The sequence below is a fragment of the Schistocerca serialis genome, chromosome 10 (assembly GCF_023864345.2).
Source record: "Schistocerca serialis cubense isolate TAMUIC-IGC-003099 chromosome 10, iqSchSeri2.2, whole genome shotgun sequence".
Lineage (NCBI taxonomy): Eukaryota > Metazoa > Arthropoda > Insecta > Orthoptera > Acrididae > Schistocerca > Schistocerca serialis.
The window spans coordinates 225,562,661-225,586,931 of NC_064647.1; the positions used below are offsets into that span (position 1 = coordinate 225,562,661).

The following is a 24,271-nucleotide window of genomic DNA, read 5'->3' on the forward strand; positions in this document are numbered from 1 at the left end:
CTGGCAACACTACACACTGTAAACACTCACATGTTGATCACACAATGAAAAGTGCAAGTGATTTGCTGTAATAAATGTAGGGGGGAAACGTCAGAAATCGGCCAGCTGGAATATGGAGACCGAATGAATACATCTCCATGACCGTATACATGGACTAGCAATATTGGAAATCGTAAGTAACACCAAACGATAATGTAAACTCACGAAACTTGTGCTACAAAAAATTGTTTCTAACGTGAGAAACAAGAGAAAAAAATGAGAAAATCTAAGACACTACCACATTTGTAACCACTAAATACAGGGTTATTACAAATAATTGAAGCGATTTCACAGCTCTACAATAATTTTATTATTTGAGATATTTTCACAATGCTTTGCACACACATACAAAAACTCAAAAAGTTTTTTTAGGCACTCACAAATGTTCGATATGTGCCCCTTTAGTGTTTCGGCAGACATCAAGCCGATAATCAAGTTCCTCCCACACTCGGCGCAGCATGTCCCCATCAATGAGTTCGAAAGCATCGTTGATGCGAGCTCGCAGTTCTGGCACGTTTCTTGGTAGAGGAGGTTTAAACACTGAATCTTGCACATAACCCCACAGAAAGAAATCGCATGGCGTTAAGTCGGGAGAGCGTGGAGGCCATGACATGAATTGCTGATCATGATCTCCACCACGACCGATCCATCGGTTTTCCAATCTCCTGTTTAAGAAATGCCGAACATCATGATGGAAGTGTGGTGGAGCACCATCCTGTTGAAAGATGAAGTCGGCGCTGTCGGTCTCCAGTTGTGGCATCAGCCAATTTTCCAGCATGTCCAGATACACGTGTCCTGTAACGTTTTTTTTCGCAGAATAAAAAGGGGCCGTAAACTTTAAACCGTGAGATTGCACAAAACATGTTAACTTTTGGTGAATCGCGAATTTGCTGCACGAATGCGTGAGGATTCTCTACCGCCCAGATTCGCACATTGTGTCTGTTCACTTCACCATTAAGAAAAAATGTTGCTTAATCACTGAAAACAAGTTTCGCACTAAACGCATCCTCTTCCATGAGCTGTTGCAACCGCGCCGAAAATTCAAAGCGTTTGACTTTGTCATCGGGTGTCAGGACTTGTAGTAATTGTAAACGGTAAGGCTTCTGCTTTAGCCTTTTCCGTAAGATTTTCCAAACCGTCGGCTGTGGTACGTTTAGCTCCCTGCTTGCTTTATTCGTCGACTTCCGCGGGCTTCGCGTGAAACTTGCCTGCACGCGTTCAACCGTTTCTTCGCTCACTGCAGGCCGACCCGTTGATTTCCCCTTACAGAGGCATCCAGAAGCTTTAAACTGCGCATACCATCACTGAATGAAGTTAGCAGTTGGTGGATCTTTGTTGAACTTCGTCCTGAAGTGTCGTTGCACTGTTATGACTGACTGATGTGAGTGCATTTCAAGCACGACATACGCTTTCTCGGCTCCTGTCGCCATTTTGTCTCACTGCGCTCTCGAGCGCTCTGGCGGCAGGAACCTGAAGTGCGGCTTCAGCCGAACAAAACTTTCTGAGTTTTTCTACGTATCTGTAGTGTGTCGTGACGATATGTCAATGAATGGAGCTACAGTGAATTTATGAAATCGCTTCAATCATTTGTAATAGCCCTATATATATATATATATATATATATATATATATATATATATATATATATATATATATATATATATAGAGAGAGAGAGAGAGAGAGAGAGAGAGAGATGTATTACTGACCTCTGTAGAACCTCATAAATGAAAAAAGTGAAACGTGTATGCAAAAAACAAACTGCCTTTCATTCAGTCAGAAACATGGAACATACCTCCATGAAGTAACCTCTTTTGTCCAATGGAACTAAATTGTTCAATTTGTCTACTTTGGTAGCGATGACGTGGTTGGAGATTATTTTCTTCTTTAATTTAGTTGTTTGTCTGCTGTATCAGTTGCCACTGACGATAAGCTGTGTGCCCCAATACTGGTCTGGCAAATAAATATTTTTACATACAGCTCGTGTTGTACAGCAAGGCTTATTTTAACAAATACACTGGTAGACAAGATTAAGAGATGAGTAACATTTTCCCGCATTTCTCCGAAAAAACACACAAAACTAGGACTGTGGGTGTCATATGAAAACGGTGTGGCTCTGGAATTGGGTAGATAAGGCCCAACGGCAGCAGGAGGTATAAAAGTGTATGTAGCTATGGCCTACGCCCGCTCTGCAGTACAGTAGAGATTGTTATTGCCTTCCGTGAATAATGTTATTTTCTTTCTGTTTGTTTACGTGAAATGACTACACCTCATCGCCTAGACGACAGTATGAGATGGAGAACCACAGGAGGCTTGAGGCAGGGCAGTCCCGAGCTCAGGTTGCAAGAGAACTGGATGTAACACCTAGTTTTGTCTCAAGTTTGTCCAAACAGATTAAAACTAGTGCGACAGTTATCAGAAGACCAGGAAAAGGGTGCCCGAGAGCCACAACAGTCAATGACGACTAGAATTTCGTGCTTTCAGCGAAGTGCCGGAGGAGGCCTTCAGCCACACAAATGTCTTGTGACCAGGCTGATGTATCCAGGAAGATAGTTGCCCGAAGGCTGCATATTTAGACAGGGCTGTACACCAGAAAGCCAACCATGTCCATCATACTCACACCCTCCCACAAAAGAGAGCATTTACAATGGTGCATACAACACAGGCATTGGACACAGCTTCAGTGGGCTAATGTTCCCTTTCTGGATGTCGATCCAGTTTATAACCTGATTCTGGGTGAGTCTTCATATGGAGGGAATGCCGGACACGATGCCATCCCTGTAACATCAGGCAAAGGGTCACATATGATGATGCACATTCGCTGATGTGAGCAGGGATCGTGCATGATAACCACACACCACTACATTTGTTAGCTCTTTGAATGCTCAGAGGCCCAGGCGAGAGATCCTCGAGCACTATATGTGACCTTTCAGTGGTGCTGTTGGGCTCAGTTAATTTCTACGGATGATCAACAAGACAAGGTAGAGCACAAGTGGTTACTGAATATCTGCAAAGCGCGTGGCGGATTTCCGAGAACGAAGCGCGGCGGGACCAAACGGGAGCGGCCCGCGAAAAAACAAACGAACGGGAAAGGACGGACACGAGCAATGACGGTCGACCGAGCAAGACCTTACGACGACAACCCGCAAGAAGCAACGGGGTCACAAGCGACAGCCAAACGAATCCACAACGTCCACTCATAAACGAAAACAAAGTATGGTAAACAAGCTGTCTGTAGGCGAGATGTCGATAGACTCATACGAATGACAGACTACTTAGCAAAGCTTTTTTTCTTTTTCTTTATTGTCATGATGCACCTCATTCAAGGTGGGCTACCAGCGGAGAATTTTACTCCGCTCTTCAGCCACAAGCAATGCAATAAGAGAGAAATCAATGAAGACAGAAAAGTAACATAATGGTGGTTACAAAACAGTAGATACAATAACTAAAAAAACTTGAAGCTGTTCAGACCCGACGAAAAACAAGAAAACTGTCGGCACTGTGCACAAATACGTGAACGAAGGAGCGTGGGTGGCGAAAAACACTGAATCACAAACACGATGGCACACACACGAAAAACTGATGGCGATGATCTCCGCCACGCTAATGTCCACTTAACGTGTGCGAGTCCAGCAGGGACCTGCCAAGAGGGGAAGAAGGTGGTGGGGGAGGGAGAGGGGAGAGTGAAGATGCCAATGGCAGAGGAGATGGGGGAGGAATGAAGGTATGGGGGTAGGGGAAGCCAGGGGAAGGAGGGGGCAGGAAGCGAGGAGGGAGGGAATGGGGAGAGAAGGGAGAGAAGGCGCCCTGAGGAAAAACCACAGGGAGGGGAGCATCAAATTTCGTAGGAGGGGTAGATGTAGGGGATGAGGGCATCAGGGAGGGGGAGTTGGTGTAAGCCACCTTGGGCGAGGGTATGGAGAGTGGAGAGATGGAGAGCAGGTGGGATGTGGAAATACAGGTGCAGCAGCGGACGGGGGTGGGAGAGGATGTGAAAGACAAGCAGGTGAGGGAGATCTAGTTTACAGGAGGTGTAGAGGATCTGTATCCGTTCGAGGAAAAGGAGTAGGTGGGGGAACGGGATAAGGTTGTGCAGGATCCGTGTGGGTTGAGGGGAGACAGATGCACTGGGCGAGGCAAAGAGCATGGCGTTCGAGGATATGAAGGAATTTGTAAAAGGTAGGACGGGCGGAAATCCAGGCAGGGTGGGTGTAGCAGAGGATAGGGCAGATGAGGGATTTATAGGCGTGGAGTATGGTGGAGGGGTCCAGACCCCACGTACAGCCAGAAAGGAGCTTGAGGAGACCGAGTCGGGAGCGTGCCTTGGCTTGGATAGTCCGGAGATGGGGGCTCCAGGAGAGGCAACGGTCAAGGGTGATTAGCTGAGCTAGAGGCAGGCGCTTATATGCAGGATATGGAACGTCGCTATCGGCGGCTGGGACCACATCTCCAACCGTGGCGCCCTCACGTTATACACAGGCCAGGAACGCGCACAGCCACTGCTTATGGCGCGACGGTTGTAGAGACCTCTAGTGGTAATCAAGGTCCACGCCGTCTGGAGCGGATTCGAAACCCGCAGCACTCGGTACCAGAGCGGGGACATTCACCATATGACTTAGCTGACAAAATCACCTGACCTGAACCGTATCAAACATGTTTGGGATGCTCTTGGGAGGCAGTTGCAACATGCCACACCGAATGCAAAACCATTCAGCTGTAGAGGGGGAGTGGGTGCGACTTCCACAGGCACTCCTGAATTCGTTAACAGTACAGCCATTTGAAACGCATGCTGTGTGTCTGAGGCCTCTGCCTCCCCCCCCCCCCTCCCCGAGTCCTTTTGTATACCCCTCCTCTGCCTTTCCCCACTCCCTGTTGCACCTGCCCAGCACCCGCCCCCCCTCTTATGGGTCCTCGTCCTCCATCGGCTCCTTTCCCCCCTCCCCCCCCCACTTCGTTTTTTCCTCTCCTTCCCCTCCTTTCCTTTCTTGTCATCTGTCCCGATTCCCCCCATCTGCTCTCGGCTGTGGTATAACATATTTGTGCCAATTTTTTAGTGCAGTGTTCAAGTGAATGTCGACTTCAAATGGCGCTGAGCACTGTAGAACTTAACTTCTAAGGTCAGCAGTCCCCTAGAACTTAGAACTACTTAAACCTAACTAACCAAAGGACAGCACACACATCTATTCCCGAGGGAGGATTCGAACCTGCGACCGTAGCGGTCGTGCGGTTCCAGACTGTAGCGCCTAGAACCGCTCGGCCACCCCGGCCAGCGAATGTTGAGTGTTGTTCGTCTTTCCGAAGTGTTGTGAACAGAAACCATGCTGTCGTTGGGTGTGAATTTTATATCTCTTGCGAACAGAAACCAGACTCTCGCCGTGTTTTTTTTTAATTGTCTGTCTATTCTTTTACCTGTCTGCTTCATATGTATTTTATTAGCATCATCAACCCTTTGTTATATGTTTTAAGTTCCACGATTTTCCGCCATTTTACCATTTAAGTCACCTATTTTATCGCCTGCTTTTATTATTTATTATCTTCATCTTTTTAAAACAAATTCTGTACGCTGAAGAGCGGCATACTAAGCTGCTGTCAGTCCGCCCCTTCAGGGAAAACGAAATTCAATAAAGAAAAAAAAAATCTGTCTGAGGCGACCAAACACCACAGTAGCCACGTTTTCACAGTTTTTTTGCAACCTGTGGTCTGGACCGCACTGGACTCTTAACCATTACTCATGCTAGCCAATAGCGTTTGAACTGCTGTTCTGTACAAATGACTGTCATACAATAAACCACATCCATACCTATTTTCATTTATTTCTCTCCAGTATTTCCCCACATCATTAGAGTAAATGTTACCCACCTTTTTAATTTTGTCCACCAGTGTACTTACATACTGTAGAGCTCCTACCATACAAGATTTTCACAGCCCATGGGACCGAGCGAGGTGGCGCAGTGGCTGGCACACTGGACTCGCATTCGGGAGGACGACGGTTCAATCCCAGGTCTGGCCATCCTGATTTAGGTTTTCCGTGATTTCCCCAAATCGCTCCAGGCAAATGCCGGGATGGTTGCTTTGAAAGGGCACGGCCGACCTCCTTCCCTGTCCTTCCCTAATCCGATGAGACCGATGACCTCGCTGTCTGGTCTCCTTCCCCAAACAAACCAACCCGCATTTCTCCGAAAAAAACACACAAAACTAGGCCTGTGGGTGTCATATGAAAACGGTGTGGCTCTGGAATTGGGTAGATAAGGTTACGAATTCGTGTGGGCAACCCAACGCCAGCAGGAAGTATAAATCTCTATGTAGCTATGGCCTACGTCCGCTCTGCAGTACAGTAGAGATTGTTATTGCCTTCCGTGAATAATGTTATTACCTTTCTGTTTGTTTAGTTGAAATGAGTACACCTCATCACTTAGACGACGGTATGAAATGGTAAATCATCAGAAGCTTGAGGCAGGGCAGTCCAGAGCTCAGGTTGCAAAAGAACTGGATGTAACACCTAGTTTTGTCTCAATCTTGTGGAAACAGTTTAAAACCAGTGCGGCAGTTACCAGAAGACCAGGAAAAGGGTGACCGAGAGCCACAACAGTCAATGACGACTAGAATTTCGTGCTTTCAGCGAAGTGCCGGAGGAGGCCTTCAGCCACACAAATCTCTTGTGACCAGGCTGATGTAACCAGGAAGATAGTTGCCCGAAGGCTACATATTTAGACAGGGCTGTACACCAGAAAGCCAACCATGTCCATCATACTTACACCCTCCCACAAAAGAGAGCATTTACAATGGTGCATACAACACAGGCATTGGACACAGCTTCAGTTGGCTAATGCTCCCTTTCTGGTTGAGTCCAGATCCAGTTTATAACCTGATTCTGGGCGAGTCTTCATATGGAGGGAATGCCGGACATGATGCCATCCCTGTAACATCAGGCAAAGGGTCACATATGATGATGCACATTTGCTGATGTGAGCAGGGATCGTGCATGATAATCGCACACCACTACATTTGTTAGCTCTTTGAATGCTCAGAGGTCCAGGCGAGAGATCCTAGAGCACTATATGTGACCTTTCAGTGGTGCTGTTGGCCTCAGTTAATTTCTACGGATGAACAACAAGACAAGGTAGAGCATAAGTGGTTACTGAATATCTGCAAAGTGGGGACATTCACCATATGACTTGGCTGACTAAACCAGCTGACCTGAACCCTTTTGAACATTTTTGGGATGCTCTTGGAAGGGCAGTTGCAACATGCCGCACCCAACGCAGAACCATTCAGCTCTAGAGGAGGAGTGGGTGCGGCTTTCACAGGCACCCCTGAACTCGCTTGTTAACAGTATGGCCATTTGTAGCGCATGCTGTGTGTATGTCTGAGGCAACCACACACCATAGTAGCCACGTCCTCACAATTACACTACTGGCCATTAAAATTCCTACACCACGAAGATGACTTGCTACAGACACGAAATTTAACCGACAGGAAGAAGATGCTGTGATATGCAAATGATTAGCTTTTCAGAGCATTCACACGAGGTTGGCGCCGGTGGCGACACCTACAACGTGCTGACATGAGGAAAATTTCCAACCGATTTCTCATACACAAACAGCAGTTAATCAGCATTGCCTGTTGAAATGTTGTTGTGATACCTCGTGTAAGGAGGAGAAATGCGTACCATCACGTTTCTGACTTTGATGAAGGTCGGATTGTAGCCTACGGCGATTGCGGTTTATACTATCGCGACATTGCTACTCGCGTTGCTCGAGATCCAATGACTGTTAGCAGAATGTGGAATCGGTGGGTTCAGGACGGTAACACGGAACGCTGTGCTGGATCCCAACGGCCTCGTATCACTAGCAGTCGAGATGACAGGTATCTTATCCGCATGGCTGTAACGCATCGTGCAGCCACGTCTCGATCCCTAAGTCAACAGATGGGGACGTTCGCAAGACAACAACCATCTGCACGAACAGTTCGACGACGTTTGCAGCAGCATGGACTATCAGCTCGGAGACCATGGCTGCGGTTACCCTTGACGCTGCGTCACAGACAGGAGCGCCTGCGATGGTGTGCTCAACGACGAACTTGGGTGCACGAATGGCAAAACGTCGTTTTTTCGGATGAATCCAGGTTCTGTTTACAGCATCATGATGGTCGCATTCTTGTTTGGCGACATCGCGTTGGACGCACATTGGAAGTGTGTATTCGTCATCGCCATTCTGGCGTATCACCCGGCGTGATGGAATGGGGTACCATTGGTTACACGTCTCGGTCACCTCATGTTCGCATTGACGGCACTTTGAACAGTGGACGTTACATTTCAGATGTGTTACGACCCGTTGCTCTACTCTTCATTCGATCCCTGCGAAACCCTACATTTCAGCAGGATAATGCACGACCGCTTGTTGCAGGTCCTGTACGGGCCTTTCTGGATGCAGAAAATGTTCGACTGCTGCCCTGGCCACCACATTGTCCAGATCTCTCACCAATTGAAAACGTCTGGTCAACGGTGGCCGAGTAACTGGCTCGTCACAATACGCCAGTCACTACTCTTGATGAACTGTGGTATCGTGTTGAAGCTGCATGGGCAGCTGTACCTGTACACGCCATCCAAGCTCTGTTTGACTTAATGCCCAGGCGTATCAAGGCCGTTATTACGTCCAGAGATGGTTGTCCTGGGTACTGATTTCTCAGGATCTATGCACCCAAATTGCGTGAAAATGTAATCACATGTCAGTTCTAGTGTAATGTATTTGTCCAATGAATACCCGTTTATCATCTGCATTTATTCTTGGTGTAGCAATTTTAATGGCCAGTAGTGTATTTTGCAACCTGTGCTCCGGTCCGCACTGGACTCTTAACCATTACTCATGCTAACCAATAGCGTTTGAACTGCTGTTCTGTACAAATGACTGTCATACAATAAACCACATCCATACCTATTTACATTTATTTCTCTCCAGTATTTCCCCACATCATCAGAGTAAATGTTACCCACCTTTTTAATTTTGTCCACCAGTGTACTTACATACTGCAGAGCTCCTACCATACAAGATTTTCACAGTACATGGGACAGTGCGAGGTGGCGCAGTGGTTAGCACACTGGACTCGCATTCGGGAGGACGACGGTTCAATCCCGCGTCCGGCCATCCTGATTTAGGTTTTCCGTGATCTCCCTAAATCGCTCCAGGCAAATGCCCGGATGGCTGCTTTGAAAGGGCACGGCCGACTTCCTTCCCTGTCCTTCCCTAAACCGATGAGACCGATGTCCTCGCAGTTTGGTCTCTTACCCCAAAACAACCTAATCCAACACAACTCTGCCCAGTCGAGAGGGGAAACTTATTTTCCAACTCCCCCTCGTACATCTACCTTCTCGAATTTTCTCATCGTGGTCATTTTGCGAGAGGACGTAACATGTCGTCGGACTCTTCCCAGAAAATATTCTCTCTAAATTTCAAGAGTAAACCTCTCCGTGAGGCTCTCTTGTAGCTTCTGCCACTGGAGTTCATTGAGCATCTCTGTAATACTTTCGCATCGAGTAAACTACCCCGTGACAAAACACGCCGCTCTCCGTTGGATTTTCTTTACTTCTCTCATAAGTCTCACCTCGTACGGATCCCAGATTGATGAAAACTACTCAAGAATAGGGTCCTCGTAAGCCACTTCATTCGTGGATAGCTTGTATAGTCTGCAGACTGTCTCTGGGAGCTTCCAACATTGTGTACTACATATTCTAGAGGCTAATGCCTTGTCTATGCAACTACTTTCTTCTGTCATCAGCTGTTTGTTCCATTTCTGTGTAACTGTCACATCCTATCCTCTTCTCGATGTCTTCCAGATGCTTCATCCTAGAACGTCCTCTCCTTTCCCAGCACTTCAAGAATGTTAATGATGAAAGTATTGTACATGATGACATATCCAACAAATTTTCTCTCATCTTTTCCATTTCCTTTTATAATCGTTAACTTTCCTTAAGATTTCCAGACTGTTTTTGTTTTCTTCAGGTATTGTTCAAATGCCGGGATGGTTCCTTTTAAAAGGCACGGCCGACGTCCTTCCCTGTCCTTCCCTAATCCGATGAGACCGATGACCTCGCTGTCTGGTCTCCCCCCCCAAACAATCCATCCGACAGCCCACGGTGCACGGTGTGTTGCAGAGGCTGCTGGACAGCGTGTGGCCGTACATGGAGCCCCTGCAAGTGGGGTCTGTGCTGGTGGCGGGCTGGGGCACGCAGATGGTGGTGCAGCTGCTGGCGCGCCTCCAGCTGCCCGGCGGAGGCAACGCCTCGCACAAGTTCCTCGCACTCGAGCTCACCATGCTGGCGGCTGAGCTCCAGGGCGCCGCGGCGGACAGCGTGGCGGCGCTGTTCCCCTGCTCTGGGGCCTTCTCGCCCTCCTTCTGGAGCCGCAGTCAGTACCCACTAACGCCTCCTCTTTCTTCCGGGAGGGGGGAGCCATGGAGGGGGAAAAAGGCGCATGGGGTTCCCTGTACACTTGGTTGAGCATTTGAAATTGTTTTTGAAATATCTGAAAAACTATAAATCAGATTCAAAAACGGTCATAATTCACTGAGATTGTACCTCCAAGTATCGTTTCGGACCTCATTTTTCTCGACATACGAGGGTCTCTTTCAAATTCTGAAGGTGGCAGGGGTAAAATACAGGGAGAGAAAGGTTATTTACAATTTGTACAGAAACCAGATGGCAGTTATAAGAGTCGAGGGGTATGAAAGGGAAGCAGTGGTTGGGAAAGGACTGAGACGGGTTTGTAGCCGATCCCCGATGTTATTCAATCTGTATATTGAGCAAGCAGTAAAGGAAACAAAAGAGAATTTCGGAGTAGGTATTAAAATCCATGGAGAAGTAATAAAACCTTTGAGGTTTTAATGGTCAGAAGTGTATTTTGCAACCTTCGGTCTGGACTGCACTGGACTCTTAACCATTACTCATGCTAACCAATAGTGTTTGAATTCTGGACCAACCTGTTGGAGCCACTGTTTGGCAGCGTGCACAAGGGAGTCATCATCTTCAAACCTTGTAATTCTGTCAGAGACAGCAAAGGACTTGGAAGAGCAGTTGAACGGAATGGACAGTGTCTTGAAAGGAGGGTATAAGATGAACAGCAACAAAAGCAAAATGAGGATAATGGAATGTAGTCGAATTAAGTCGGGTGATGCTGAGGGAATTAAGATTAGGAAATGAGACTCTTAAAGGAGTAAAGGAGTTTTGTTATTGGGGAGCAAAATAACTGATGACAGTCGAAGTAGAGAGGATATAAAATGTAGACTGGCAATGGCAAGGAAAGCGTTTCTGAAGAAGAGAAATTTGTTAACATCGAGTACAGATTTAAGTGTCTGGAAATCGTTTCTGAAAGTATTTGTATGGAGTATAGCCATGTATGGAAGTGAAACATGTACGATAAATAGTTTAGACAAGAAGAGAATAGAAGCATTCGAAATGTGGTGCTACAGAAGAATGCTGAAGATTAGATGGGTGGATCACATAACTAATGAGGAGGTATTGAATGGGATTGGGGAGAAGTTTGTGGCACAAACTGACTAGAAGAAGGGATCGGTTGGTAGGATATGTTCTGAGACATCGAGGGATCACCAATTTAGTATTGGAGGGCAGCATGGAGGGTAAAAATCGAAGAGGGAGACCAAGAGATGAATACACTAAGCAGATTCAGAAGGATGTAGGCTGCAGTAGGTACTGGGATATGAAGAAGCTTGCACAGGACAGAGTAGCATGGAGAGCTACACCAAACCAGTCTCAGGACTGAAGACCACAACAATAACAACGAGGGTCACTCCAAAAGAGATGCACACTATTTTTTTTAATCCATCTTTTATTCTACGTGTTTGAAAGTTTTACAGTGTGTAGATACATCTTTTAGGAACAATATTTTCATTTCTCCACATAATTTCCATCCCTCTCAACTGCCTTACGCCATCTTGGAACCAGCGCCTGTATACCCACACGGTAAAATTCAGGACCAACCTGTTGGAGTCACTGTTTGGCAACGTGCACAAGGGAGTCACCATCTTCAAACCTTGTTCCACGAAGAGAGTCTTTCAGTTTCCCAAAGATACGATAGTCAATCCCAAAGAAAGCAGGTGTTGACAGATGTGAAAATTACCGAACTATCAGTTTATTAAGTCACAGCTGCAAAATACTAACGCGAATTCTTTACAGACGAATGGAAAAACTGGTAGAAGCCGACCTCGGGGAAGATCAGTTTGGGTTCCATAGAAATGTTGGAGCACGTGCGGCAATACTGACCCTACGACTTATCTTAGAAGAAACATTAAGGAAAGGCAAACGTACGTTTCTAGCATTTGTAGACTTAGAGATAGCTTTTGACAATGTTGACTGGAATACTCTCTTTCAAATTCTGAAGGTGGCAGGGGTAAAATACAGGGAGCGAAAGGCTATTTACAATTTGTACAGAAAGCAGATGGCAGTTGTAAGAGTCGAGGGACATGAAAGGGAAGCAGTGGCTGGGAAGGGAATGAGACAGGGTTGTAGCCTATCCCCAATGTTATTCAATCCGTATATTGAGCAAGCAGTAAAGGAAACAAAAGAAAAGTTCGGAGTAGGTATTATGAACACACAACACCGTGATTCCAATACAACATTAATTTATTTCTCTCCAAGGAACGTACATCATGGAATATAAAACATTAATTCAAGGATAATCAATATTTCCAGAGTGTCTATAATTACAAATATCAACCCGCAACACCCTCCCCACCCTGGTCAACTTCTAGAGGAGTGACTAGTCGAACGGGGCGTGATATTATGGATCCTTCTGAAGTTCGTAAGGTTACAGTTCGTATTTTCCCATCTCTTCCTTCATGAAGATCTTCTATCCGCGCCTTCCTCCACATGTGTCGTGGACGAACATCCTCTTGTAAAAGAACGACATCACCCAGCTGGAGTCTTCCTGAACTTGGCCTTGGTTGATGAGTTTCATGGAAGTTTTTGAGCAGGATCAGATATTCTTTCTTCCACCTGTTCCAGAAGTGTTCTACCATCTTCTGCAGCCATTGAAATTCCTTGGACCAGTCCTTTCTAACTCGTGATTCTGGACCAGAAGGTAGTGTTGTGAGTCGATCACCTACAAGGAAATGTGCGGGCGTCAGTGGCTCAGATTCCTCTCCCCTTGCGTAATTGGTCTAGAGTTTACTGCTGCTTCTATGCTGACCAGGATTGTGTTGAGACCTTCTTCGTCCAACTGTGACTGTCCTAAAACTTTTCTCAGGCAGCGTTTGACAAATCCCACCATCCGTTCCCAGAATCCTCCCCATCAAGGCGCGTGTGGGGCGATGAATTTTCAAGTGATGGCTTGCTGGGCGAGGTACTTGTGCGTCTTGCTTGCCATGAGAACCTGCCAGAGCTCCTTCAGCTCTAAGTGCGTGGCATGGAAGGTAGTAGCGTTATCAGTGTAAATTGTGCTGGGCACTCCTCGTCTTCCGACAAACCTTTGTAGGGCTTGAAGAAATCTGTCAGTTGACATATCTGAGCATAGTTCCAGGTGTATAGCTCGTGTTGTTGCGCATGTGAATAGAACAATATACGCTTTCTTCGTAATATGTCCTTGTGTGACGTATAATGGACCAGCAAAGTCAATACCTGTTACTGTAAATGGTTTCAGTGGTGAAACTCGTTCAGCTGGTAATGGGGCCTCAGTTTGTTGAACAACGTGAGCTTTCACCATCTTACAAGGTAGGCAACGGGGTAGAACATGTTTAATTGCCTGTCGAGCTCTAAGGATCCAGAATTCTGTTCTCAGTTCGGATAACACTATGTTTACTCCAAGGTGATGCAAACGAATGTGAGTCTCCTGGATCAGTAAACGTGTGAAATGATGATGTCCATCAAGAAGAATCGGGTGACGTTGATCTCTGGTTAATTCTGCAAACTGCAGCCGTCCACCGAGACGAATAAGACCATTATCCAAGAATGGGTTGTAGCGAGCTATCTGAGAATTAAGCGGTAGAGCCATGTTGTTGTATAGTGCATGCAGTTTGAGCGCAAAATGTTGCTGTTGAACAACTTGAATCCAGAAGTGCGTGCTTCGCCCAAATCTGATGCTGTTAGTTCTTCAGATGTTCTGTTTTCTTTCAAAAAGTGCCGTTTAAAGCGAAGTGCCCATCCTGTAACTCTTAACAGCTTGAAATAGCTACTGTACCGTGTAGCTGTTAAAACAGGAATCGTTGTTTGTACCATGAAGACTTGCTCTGTTAATTTCTTCTTTTCTGGCAAGGAGTGCTCTTCCGTCTGTAAAATTCGAGGCTACTGTGTTCTGTTCTTTGTTAATCAAACAGGTCCATGGAACCATACAGAAGCATGGTGAAGTTTATCTGCTGTGGTACCTCTGGAGGTTAGATCAGCTGGATTTTCGTCACCAGGGCGGTGCCTCCACTGTGACGGATTCGTTAGTCGTTGTATTTCCGTAACACGGTTTGACACAAAGGTTTTCCATCGATTAGGGTTATGTTGTATCCATCCTAAGGCTACAGTTGAGTCAGTCCATAATGTTGCACGACTTGCATTATAGCTCGTGGCCTTACAGAAATAATGAAGTAGTCTTGATCCAAGAAGTGTCGCTAGAAGTTCCAGCCGTGGAAGAGTTATTTTTTTGGTTTTTACTGCAAACTAAATGGACCGATACCATATTTGTTGTGGTGCACCGTACGTAAAGGACTGCTCCGTAGGCCTTTTCTGATTGCGTCGCAAAAGACACGGATTTCTGGCTCAATGTTTTCAGATACACCAACCCGTCGGAGAATTTTTATGTGTGAACATGATGGCAGTGTTGATACCCACATTCGCCAGCGTTTGCTAAGATAAAGGGGTAAAAGCTCATCCCATTCAATTCCTCTTGACCAAATTTCTTGAAAAATTGTTTTTGCAGTGAGGGACACAGGCGACAACAAACCCAGTGGGTCATAGAATCTAGGAGTGTTTCGTAGTACTTCTCGCTTAGTGGCAGGACGATTTATAACATTGTCGGTAACATTGTTGTGAACAACACTCAACGTATCAGTCTGTGTGTTCCAGTGGACTCCCAGTACCTCCGTGTCTGTAGTGTTTATGACACCTTCTGATTGCCATATTCCAATTAGTTGGCTTGAATTTGTGGCCCACTTTGCCATTGGTAGACTGATCTGTCCCATGAGTGATGTAAACTCATAATATAAGTTAATTACGGCATTGTCATCTTTAGCACCTGCTACAAAATCATCCATGTACATATTATCTTCAACAAGTAAAGCAGCTTGCGGAAAATTCGCTTTGTGCATTACAGCAAGTTCTTTCAGCGTGGCTGCAAGAAGAAACAGACTGCAGCTAAGTCCGAAAGGTAGCCGGGTGAAGCGGTATGTAATCCTTTCGTCAGTTGTAATACAGTTTCCTTGTCGATCTACGATTACTTTGTACCAAAAAAACCTCGTGAGATCTCTATCTTTCCTGTGAAGAACTAACTGTAGAAATGCTTATTTGATATCGTCAATTAAGGCTACTTGATGTAGACGATATCTCAGTAATATTGAAAGAATGTCAGGAAGTAAATTAGGACCTATTTCTAAAGAGTCATTCAATGAACGTGCATTCTGGTCGTGCGACGAACCATCAAATACAATCCTCCATTTGATGACACCTAACTTTTCTTTCTCTACTGCATGATGCGGCAGATAAAATGTGTCACGCAATTTCTGTCCGGAAGGGGTGACTTCCACATGTTTCTTCTTGATGTGTTCTATCATTTGCGCCTCGTAAATTTGTTTCAGTTTGTTATCCTTCGTAAATTCTTTCTCCAGTGAAGCAAATCTCTTCTCTGCTTGCTGAAGATTATTAGATAACATAACGTTGGGTTTTCTGGGGAAAGACACCACTCTTCTTTTGCCTTCGATGCAGTAGGATTTTGAGAAATCTTGCAATAACGCCAATTCCTCCTGGTTCAGAGTTGTTGTTTCATCTTCTGTGAATCCCATTGTTTCTAAATTCCAGAAACGTCGTAAAATATCGTCTGTCGTTGTCGCTGTCTCTAAACTGATGTAGTTTGCCGTCACAAGGTTAGCCGTGGTGCCTGATTTGCTTCCACTAAGAATCCAACCTAGAATGGAAGGTACCAGAACAACTGATGACGTTAGTCGAATCGGAAGGGAATCTTTAACGATTTAAAATCCATGGAAAGGAAATAAAAACTTTGAGGTTCGCCGATGACATTGTAATTCTGTCAGACACAGCAAAGGACTTGGAAGAGCAGTTGAACGGAATGGACAGTGTCTTGAAAGGAGGGTTTAAGATGAACATCAACAAAAGCAAAACGAGGATAACGGAATGTGGCCGAATTAAGTCTGGTGATGCTGAGGGAATTAGATTAGAAAATGAGACACTTAAAGTAGTAAAGGAGTTTTGCTATTTGCGGAGTAAAATAACTGATGACGGTCGAAGTAGAGAGGATATAAAATGTAGACTGGCAATGGCAAGGACAGCGTTTCTGAAGAAGAGAAATTTGTTAACATCGAGTATAGATTTAAGTGTCAGGAAGTCGTTTCTGAAAGTATTTGTATGGAGTGTAGCCATGTATGGAAGTGAAACGTGGACGATAAATAATTTAGACAAGAAGAGAATAGAAGCTTTCGAAATTTGGCGCTACAGAAGAATGCTGAAGATTAGATGGGTAGATCACATAACTAATGAGGAGGTACCGAATAGAATTGGGGAGAAGAGGAGTTTATGGCACAACTTGACTAGAAGAAGGGATCGCTTGGTAGGACATGTTCTGAGGCATCAAGGGATCACCAATTTAGTTCTGGAGGGCAGCGTGGAGGGTAAAAATTGTAGAGGAAGACCAAGAGATGAATACACTAAGCAGATTCAGAAGGATGTAGGCTGCAGTAGGTACTGGGATATGAAGAAGCTTGCACAGGATAGAGTAGCATGGAGAGCTACACCAAACCAGTCTCAGGACTGAAGACCACAACAACAACGAGGGTCACTCCAAAAGAGATGCACACTATTTTTTTTAAATCCATCTTTTATTCTACGTGTTTGAAAGTTTTACAGTGTGTAGATACATCCTTTAGGAAAAATATTTTCATTTCTCGACATAATTTCCATCCCTCTCAACCTCCATCTTGGAACCAGAGCCTGTGTAGCCGCATGGTAAAATTCTGGACCAACTTGTTGGAGCCACTGTTTGGCAGCGTGCACAAGGGAGTCATCATCTTCAAACCTTGCTCCACGAAGAGAGTGTTTCAAAGAGCTGATAGTCCCATGGAGCCAGGTCAGGACTGTAAGGCGGGTGTTTCAGTGCTGTCCATCTACATCTACATCTACATGATTACTCTGCAATTCACATTTAAGTGCTTGGCAGAGGGTTCATCGAACCACAATCATACTATCTCTATACCATTCCATTCCCGAACAGCGCGCGGGAAAAACGAACACCTAAACCTTTCTGTTCGAGCTCTGATTTCTCTTATTTTATTTTGATGATCATTCCTACCTATGGAGGTTGGGCTCAACAAAATATTTTCGCATTCGGAAGAAAAAGTTGGTGACTGAAATTTCGTAAATAGATCTCGCCGCGACGAAAACGTCTTTACTTTAATGACTTCCATCCCAACTCGCGTATCATATCTGGCACACTCTCTCCTCTATTACGTGATAATATAAAACGAGCTGCCCTTTTTTGCACACTTTCGATGTCCTCCGTCAATCCCACCTGGTAAGGATCCCACACCGCGCAGCAATAGTCTAACAGAGGACGAACGAGTGTAGTGTAAGCTGTCTCTTTAGTGGACTTGTTGCATCTTCTAAGTGTCCTACCAATGAAACGCAACCTTTGACTCGCCTTCCCCACAATATTATCTATGTGGTCTTTCCAACTGAAGTTGTTCGTAATTTTAACACCCAGGTACTTAGTTGAATTGACAGACTTGAGAATTGTACTATTTATCGAGTAATCGAATTCCAACGGATTTCTTTTGGAACTCGTGTGGATCACCTCACACTTTTCGTTATTTAGCGTCAACTGCCACCTGCCACACCATACAGCAATCTTTTCTAAATCGCTTTGCAACTGATACTGGTCTTCGGATGACCTTACTAGACCATTTATTACAGCATCGTCTGCGAACAACCTAAGAGAACTGCTCAGATTGTCACCCAGGTCATTTATATAGATCAAGAACAGCAGAGGTCCCAGGACGCTTCCCTGGGGAACACCTGATATCACTTCAGTTTTACTCGATGATTTTCCGTCTATTACTACGAACTGCGACCTTCCTGACAGGAAATCACGAATCCAGTCGCACAACTGAGACGATACCCCATAGGCCCGCAGCTTGCTTAGAAGTCAAAAGCTTTCCGGAAACCTAGAAATACGGAATCAACTTGAGATCCCCTGTCGATAGTGGCCATTACTTCGTGCGAATAAAGAGCTAGCTGCGTTGCACAAGAACGATGTTTTCTGAAACCATGCTGATTACGAATCAATAGATCGTTCCCTTCGAGGTGATTCATAATGTTTGAATACAGTACATGCTCCAAACCCCTACAGCAAGCCGACGTCAATGATGCAGGTCTGTAGTTCGATGGATTACTCCTACTACCCTTCTGAAACACTGGTGCGACCTGCGCAATTTTCCTATCTGTAGGTACAGATCTATCGGTGAGTGAGCGGTTGTATATGATTGCTAAGTAGGGAGCTATTGTATCAGCGTAATCTGAAAGGAACCTAATCGGTATACAATCTGGACCTGAAGACTTGCCTGTATCAAGCGATTTGAGTTGCTTCGCAACCCCTAAGGTATCTATGTTGTGTCTAGGCAAGACAGCCTAGACACAATGAGAGGAAGCCGAAAGGCACGCGCTTAAACTCACGCAGGCTGGTGTGAGGTCTGAAACAGGATACGTAATGAATGCTATAAAGAAAAGTACGTAGCTTCTGGAATACTTAACTTTAATCCATAATTGTAGAACATCGCTCCTGATGATACATGCTTCATAATATTAATTAGCAATTGAATACCGCGCCTTGCTAGGTCGTAGCAAATGTAGCTGAAGGCTAGGCTAACTATCGTCTCGGCAAATGAGAGCGTGATTGTCAGTGAACCATGGCTAGCAACGTCGGCTGTACAACTGGGGCGAGTGTCAGGACGTCTCTCTAGACCTGCCGTGTGGTGGCGCTCGGTCTGCAATTACTGACAGTGGCGACACGCGGGTCCGACGTATACTAGCGGACCGCGGCCGATTTAAAAGGCTACCACCTAGCAAGTGTGGTGTCTGGCGGTGACACCACAATCTACTTCTAAGAAACTCAAGCTAGCAGCTGTTCGTGTTTCAAATTCTGGAATATTCCATTCGTCTTCCCTGGTGAAGGAATTTCGGAAAACTGCGTTCAATAACTCCGCTTTAGCGGCACAGTCGTCGGTAACAGTACCATCGGCACTGCGCAGCGAAGGTATTGACTGCGTCTTGCCGCTTGTGTACTTTACATCCGAGTTTTGTGATCGCTTCCACGGTTTTTTGACTGACATGTGGCCGTGCATTGTCGTGCAACAGCAAAACATCCTGCTTTTGCCGATGTGGTCGAACACAACTCAGTTGTGCTTGAAGTTTCTTCAGTGTTGTCACATATGCATCAGAATTTAAAGTGGTTTCACTTGGCATGATGTCCACAAGCAAGAGTCCTTCAGAATCTAAAAACACCGTAGCCATAACTTTTCCAGCAGAAGGTGTGGTTTTGGAATTTTTTTTCATGGGTGCATTTGCATGATGCCACTCCATTGATTGCCTCTTCGTTTCTGGTGAAAAATGATGGAGCCATGTTTCATCATCTATCAGAATTCTTCCAAGAAATTCATCTCCACCATTCTCGTATTGTTCCAAAAGTTCGCTGCATACCGTTTTTCTTGTTCCTTTGTGAGCCAGTGTCAACATCCTGGGAACCCACCTGGCACAAACCTTTTTTAACGCCAACACATCCAGTATTCTGCAAAAACTTCCTTCCCCTATCCCAACATAGCGTGACAATTCGTCCACTGTGAAGCGTCTGTCAACAGTCACCAATTCGTTAACTCTCCACACATTGTCTGGAGTGTGTGCAGTACGCGGCCTGCCGCTGCGGGGACAATTCTCAATACTGCCATGCCCGCTTTCGTCACGTAACCTGCTTGCCCACCGACTAATTGTACTGCGATCGACAGCAGCATCTCCATACACCTTTTTGAACCTCTTGTGGATGTTTCCGACTGTCTCGTTTTCACAGCACAGGAATTCTATGACAGCACGTTGCTTCTGACGAACTTCAAGTGTAGCAGCCCTGTTGAAGACATGCTGTGACGGCGCCACTCGCGGGAAGAGGTTGAACTAACTTTGAAAACAAGCGGGAAGGATGTATCTACACACTGTAAGACTTTCACACATGCAGAATGAAAACTGTATTTTTACAAAAATAGCGTGCATTTCTTTTGGAGAGACCCTCGTAGTGCAGCAACTCGACCTGGCGTGGACTCAGCAAGTCGTTGGAAGTCCTCTGCAGAAATATTGAGCCATGCCGCCTCTAAAGCCGTCCATAGCTGCGGCAGTGCTGCCAGTGGGAGATTTTGGGCAGAAGCGGACTTCTCGGTTGTCCTGAAAATGTTCGTTACGATTCACGTTGGGCGGCTAAATCATTCACCTGTATCATCCAGGACGATCTTCAGACCAATCGTGAACAATTGTGGCCCGGTTACAATTCCATTGTTGTCTGGGAACGTGAATTTCATGAATGGCTGCAGATGGTGTCCAAGTAGCCAGTCAGTTATCGGTTCAGTTGGGCCATGTAAACACAGCCCGCATCATTATGTACCCACCACCAGCTTACACGGTGCCTTGTTAACAACTGGGGTCCATGGCTCCATAGAGTTTCTGCCACGCTCGAACCCTACCATCAGCTCTTACCAGCTGAAATCGGGACTCATCTGACCACGCCACGGTTTTCCAGTCGTCTAGGGTCTACATCTACATCTACATCTACATTGATACTCCGCAAGCCACCCAACGGTGTGTGGCGGAGGGCACTTTACGTGCCACTGTCATTACCTCCCTTTCCTGTTCCAGTCGCGTATGGTTCGCGGGAAGAACGACTGTCTGAAAGCCTCCGTGCGCGCTCTAATCTCTCTAATTTTACATTCGTGATCTCCTCGGGAGGTATAAGTAGGGGGAAGCAATATATTCGATACCTCATCCAGAAACGCACCCTCTCGAAACCTGGCGAGCAAGCTACACCGCGATGCAGAGCGCCTCTCTTGCAGAGTCTGCCACTTGAGTTTATTAAACATCTCCGTAACGCTATCACGGTTACCAAATAACCCGGTGACAAAACGCGCCGCTCTTCTTTGGATCTTCTCTATCTCCTCCGTCAACCCGACCTGGTACGGATCCCACACTGATGAGCAATACTCAAGTATAGGTCGAACGAGTGTTTTGTAAGCCACCTCCTTTGTTGTTGGACTATATTTTCTAAGCACTCTCCCAATGAATCTCAACCTGGTACCCGCCTTACCAACAATTAATTTTATATGATCATTCCACTTCAAATCGTTCCGTACGCACACTCCCAGATATTTTACAGAAGTAACTGCTACCAGTGTTTGTCCCGCTATCATATAATCATACAATAAAGGATCCTTCTTTCTATGTATTCGCAATACATTACATTTGTCTATGTTAAGGGTCAGTTGCCACTCCCTGCACCAAGTGCCTATCCGCTGCAGATCTTCCTGTATTTCGCTACAATTTTCTAATGCAGCAACTTCTCTGTATACTACAGCATCATCCGCGAAAAGCCGCATGGAACTTCCGACACTATCTACTAGGTCATTTATATATATTGTGAAAAGCAATGGTCCCATAACACTCCCCTGTGGCACGCCAGAGGTTACTTTAACGTCTGTAGACGTCTCTCCATTGATAACAACATGCTGTGTTCTGTTTGCTAAAAACGCTTCAATCCAGCCACACAGTTGGTCTGATATTCCGTAGGCTCTTACTTTGTTTATCAGGCGACAGTGCGGAACTGTATCGAACGCCTTCCGGAAGTCAAGAAAAATAGCATCTACCTGGGAGCCTGTATCTAATATTTTCTGGGTCTCATGAACAAATAAGGCGAGTTGGGTCTCACACGATCGCTGTTTCCGGAATCCATGTTGATTCCTACATAGTAGATTCTGGGTTTCCAGAAATGACATGATACGCGAGCAAAAAACATGTTCTAAAATTCTACAAGAGATCGACGTAAGAGATATAGGTCTATAGTTTTGCGCATCTGCTCGACGACCCTTCTTGAAGACTGGGACTATCTGTGCTCTTTTCCAATCATTTGGAACCCTCCGTTCCTCTAGAGACTTGCGGTACACGGCTGTTAGAAGGGGGGCAAGTTCTTTCGCGTACTCTGTGTAGAATCGAATTGGTATCCCGTCAGGTCCAGTGGACTTTCCTCTATTGAGTGATTCCAGTTGCTTTTCTATTCCTTGGACACTTATTTCGATGTCAGCCATTTTTTCGTTTGTGCGAGGATTTAGAGAAGGAACTGCAGTGCGGTCTTCCTCTGTGAAACAGCTTTGGAAAAAGGTGTTTAGTATTTCTGCTTTACGCGTGTCATCCTCTGTTTCAATGCCATCATCATCCCGGAGTGTCTGGATATGCTGTTTCGAGCCACTTACTGATTTAACGTAAGACCAGAACTTCCTAGGATTTTCTGTCAAGTCGGTACATAGAATTTTACTTTCGAAGTCAATGAACGCTTCACGCATAGCCCTCCTTACGCTAACTTTGACATCGTTTAGCTTCTGTTTGTCTGAGAGGTTTTGGCTGCGTTTAAACTTGGAGTGGAGCTCTCTTTGCTTTCGCAGTAGTTTCCTAACTTTGTTGTTGTACCACGGTGGATTTTTCCCGTCCCTCACAGTTTTACTCGGCACGTACCTGTCTAAAACGCATTTTACGATTGCCTTGAACTTTTTCCATAAACACTCAACATTGTCAGTGTCGGAACAGAAATTTTCGTTTTGATCTGTTAGGTAGTCTGAAATCTGCCTTCTATTACTCTTGCTAAACAGATAAACCTTCCGCCCTTTTTTTATATTCCTATTAACTTCCATATTCAGGGATGCTGCAACGGCCTTATGATCACTGATTCCCTGTTCTGTACATACAGAGTCGAAAAGTTCGGGTCTGTTTGTTATCAGTAGGTCCAAGATGTTATCTCCACGAGTCGGTTCTCTGTTCTGTCGGGTCCAACCAATATGGTCACGAGCCCAGGAAAGACGCTGCAGGCGAAGTCGTGCTGCTACAAAAAAAAGCCACTCACTTCGGTCGTCTGCTGCCACAGCCCATTATCGTCAAATTCCTCCGCACTGTCCTAACGCATACGATTGTCGTACGTCTCTCATTTCTACAGTTACGTAATGTATTGTTGCTTGTATGTCAGCACTGAGAACTCTAAGCAAATGCCGTTGCTCTCGGTCATTAAGTGAAGGCCGTCGCCACTGCATTGTCCGTGGAAAGATGTAATGCCCGAAATTTGGTGTTCTCGGCATACCCCAGGCACTGTGGATCCCAAAATACTGATTTCCCAGCCGGCCGGAGTGGCCGAGCGGTTCTAGGCGCTACAGTCTGGAACCGCGCGACCGCTCCGGTCGCAGGTTCGAATCCTGCCTCGGGCATGGATGTGTGTGGTGTCCTTAGGTTAGTTAGGTGTAAGTAGTTCTAAGTTATATTGGACTGATGACCTCAGAAGTTAAGTCCCATAGTGCTCAGAGCCATTTGAACCATTTGAACTGATTTCCCTAATGGAGTGCCCCATGCGTCTAGCTCCATATACCATCCCGCTTTGAAAGTCTGTTAATCCGTCGTGCGGCCGTAATCACGTCAGAAACCTTTTCACATGAATCTCCTGAGTACATATGACGGCTCCGCTAGTGCACTGCCCTTTTTTATTCTCGTGTACGCCATACTGCCTCAGTGTACACTACATTACAACTGCTAAGGAACATACAGTGAAGTCTTTCACGACCGGATGTCTCATCTGTTGAGAATTCTTCCGGGTTGTATGGCCGTGCTCCATGGAACTCTTCTATCCATGACGTTTCGTCCAAAGCTGCTTTGGACATCTTCGGAGGTTCTCCTGGGTGTGCTGAGTCTTGTCGGCAACCAGGAGCACCTCCGAAGATGACCAACGTAGCTTT

General features: G+C 45.7%; 1 protein-coding gene across 2 annotated transcripts in view; it reads left to right on the top strand.

The window, feature by feature from the left end:
- The window catches only part of LOC126424967 (organic solute transporter subunit alpha-like), a 105,176-nt gene that overhangs the window by 69,307 nt on the left and 11,598 nt on the right, over positions 1 to 24,271 (top strand). For both annotated transcript variants that reach the window (XM_050087846.1, XM_050087845.1), the window contains one exon: positions 10,188 to 10,440. In XM_050087846.1, coding sequence (XP_049943803.1) covers positions 10,188 to 10,440 — 253 coding nt within the window. The remainder of the gene's footprint in view (positions 1 to 10,187; positions 10,441 to 24,271) is intronic.